Source organism: Monopterus albus, unplaced genomic scaffold (assembly GCF_001952655.1).
Source record: "Monopterus albus unplaced genomic scaffold, M_albus_1.0 scaffold518.1, whole genome shotgun sequence".
Classification (NCBI taxonomy): Eukaryota; Metazoa; Chordata; class Actinopteri; order Synbranchiformes; family Synbranchidae; genus Monopterus; species Monopterus albus.
In genome coordinates, this window is record NW_018128398.1 from 138,894 (window position 1) to 140,415 (window position 1,522).

Consider the following 1,522-nt stretch of genomic DNA (forward strand, 5'->3'; position numbering starts at 1 on the left):
GAAAAGGGGTTACTGACTTACAGGTATTTGTACTTATAAACTGGGAGATTATAAGAAAGATACTGTATGTATGTGTCATGTCTAACTATTCAAGTTTCACTTGTGTCTTCTCATGTTTGCTTTCTTTGTCTTGTCATTGCTGTTGGTGCTGCCATTGCTGTGACAACAGTTAAGCGATTGTCAGCGTGGCATAATGATTGATGGCCTGGAGTCTGTGTATACTCAGTCAGCGGCAAGCACACTGCAGGTTGTCCTCAAGGCCCTTAAGAATCTTAAACACATCTATGTAGTCAACTTATCTAATTCCTACTCTGCCATGAATGCACAGAAGAGAGAAACTGAGGGTAAAAAATTTTTGCTCACAGACACACACACACACACACACACACACTGTTATATAGAGTCAAAGTTATTTCTTTTCAGTAAAGCAGATGACACTATATATACAGTAGAACTGTCTGTGTCCTTCAGAATCTCTGCAAAAGGAGGAAGTGGACAGGAAGGAGCAGTGGCTCCAGGAACTCGATGAAGAGGAGTATGAATCTCTACCCATGGAGCAGCAGGAGCTCATTACTCAGAGACACAGAGAGAAAGTCAGGCAGCAAAAGCTCAGGTACTGACTGAAACTTGGGTGGACACACCAGACCTCAGTCTCGAGGTCTTTTTAACTTAAAGAATAAGGGTTTCTTGTCTGGTAGTTCAAATCAGATTCATCAGTCTCTTTCTTAGCTGTACAAACTTTCATTCCTTTCAGCCTGGTTAATTTTACCTGTTCATAGTTGCTATCATCAACCCCTGATATTGCTCTGCTCCCTTTGTGGGTACGTTTTATCCATAAAAATGTTACCAAAGAGTAAAGAGAAGAACTACACAGCGCAGAGCTTCCAATCCTGCTTGAATCAACAGATAAAAGATAATCATATTAAAGGACCCAAAACACTCAGAAAAATCAGAGCTGTACTGTGACAGATGTGAAAAGGGAACAGGTTATACAGCAAGAAGTTAAAAAACATTCTAAAGAAATTTGCCACATAAATAATATGAGAGCCAGTCAGAGATCTTAGACAAGACGATATTATAGCCTACAGTTGGTGATGTTACACTGCTGGATGCAAGGGAAGGATGATTTTGGACAACCTGCATGAAAATCCTGAGGCAACCCTTGAAATTGGCCAATAAAAATGACAAATCTAAAAAACCTCTGTATATTGGCAAGCCCATGTTGATGTTGCAATGAACAGAACATTAATTTTGCCTTGTCTGAGTTATATAGTGTAATCACTTGTAATTTGATGCTGCATCATATTTAAACTCCACATTCATTCAGATCATGGAACTTTAATTGTTAAGTCTAGCAAGTATTTCTGCACCACCTGTGAATTGTGCTCTAAATATGAGAGAATGGATAAATGCTATAAAGATCTGTTCTTGCTTGGGAGCCATAGTCTGTTACTGTAGGTGCTGGCCATGTTAGGATTGGTGGATCCTCAGGCTAAACTGAAACAAAGGTGGACTCGGAAGG

The 1,522-nt window shown here is 39.8% G+C and overlaps 1 protein-coding gene across 1 annotated transcript; it reads left to right on the plus strand.

Annotated features, from left to right (window-relative positions):
* Positions 1-172: 172 nt before the first annotated feature.
* LOC109952931 (hydrocephalus-inducing protein-like) lies at positions 173-725 on the plus strand. Its single transcript, XM_020588260.1, has 2 exons — positions 173-344; positions 472-725. Exons 1-2 carry the CDS (start codon positions 194-196, stop codon positions 618-620), a joined length of 300 nt encoding a protein of 99 aa, XP_020443916.1. The 5' UTR covers positions 173-193; the 3' UTR covers positions 621-725.
* Positions 726-1,522: the final 797 nt, after the last annotated feature.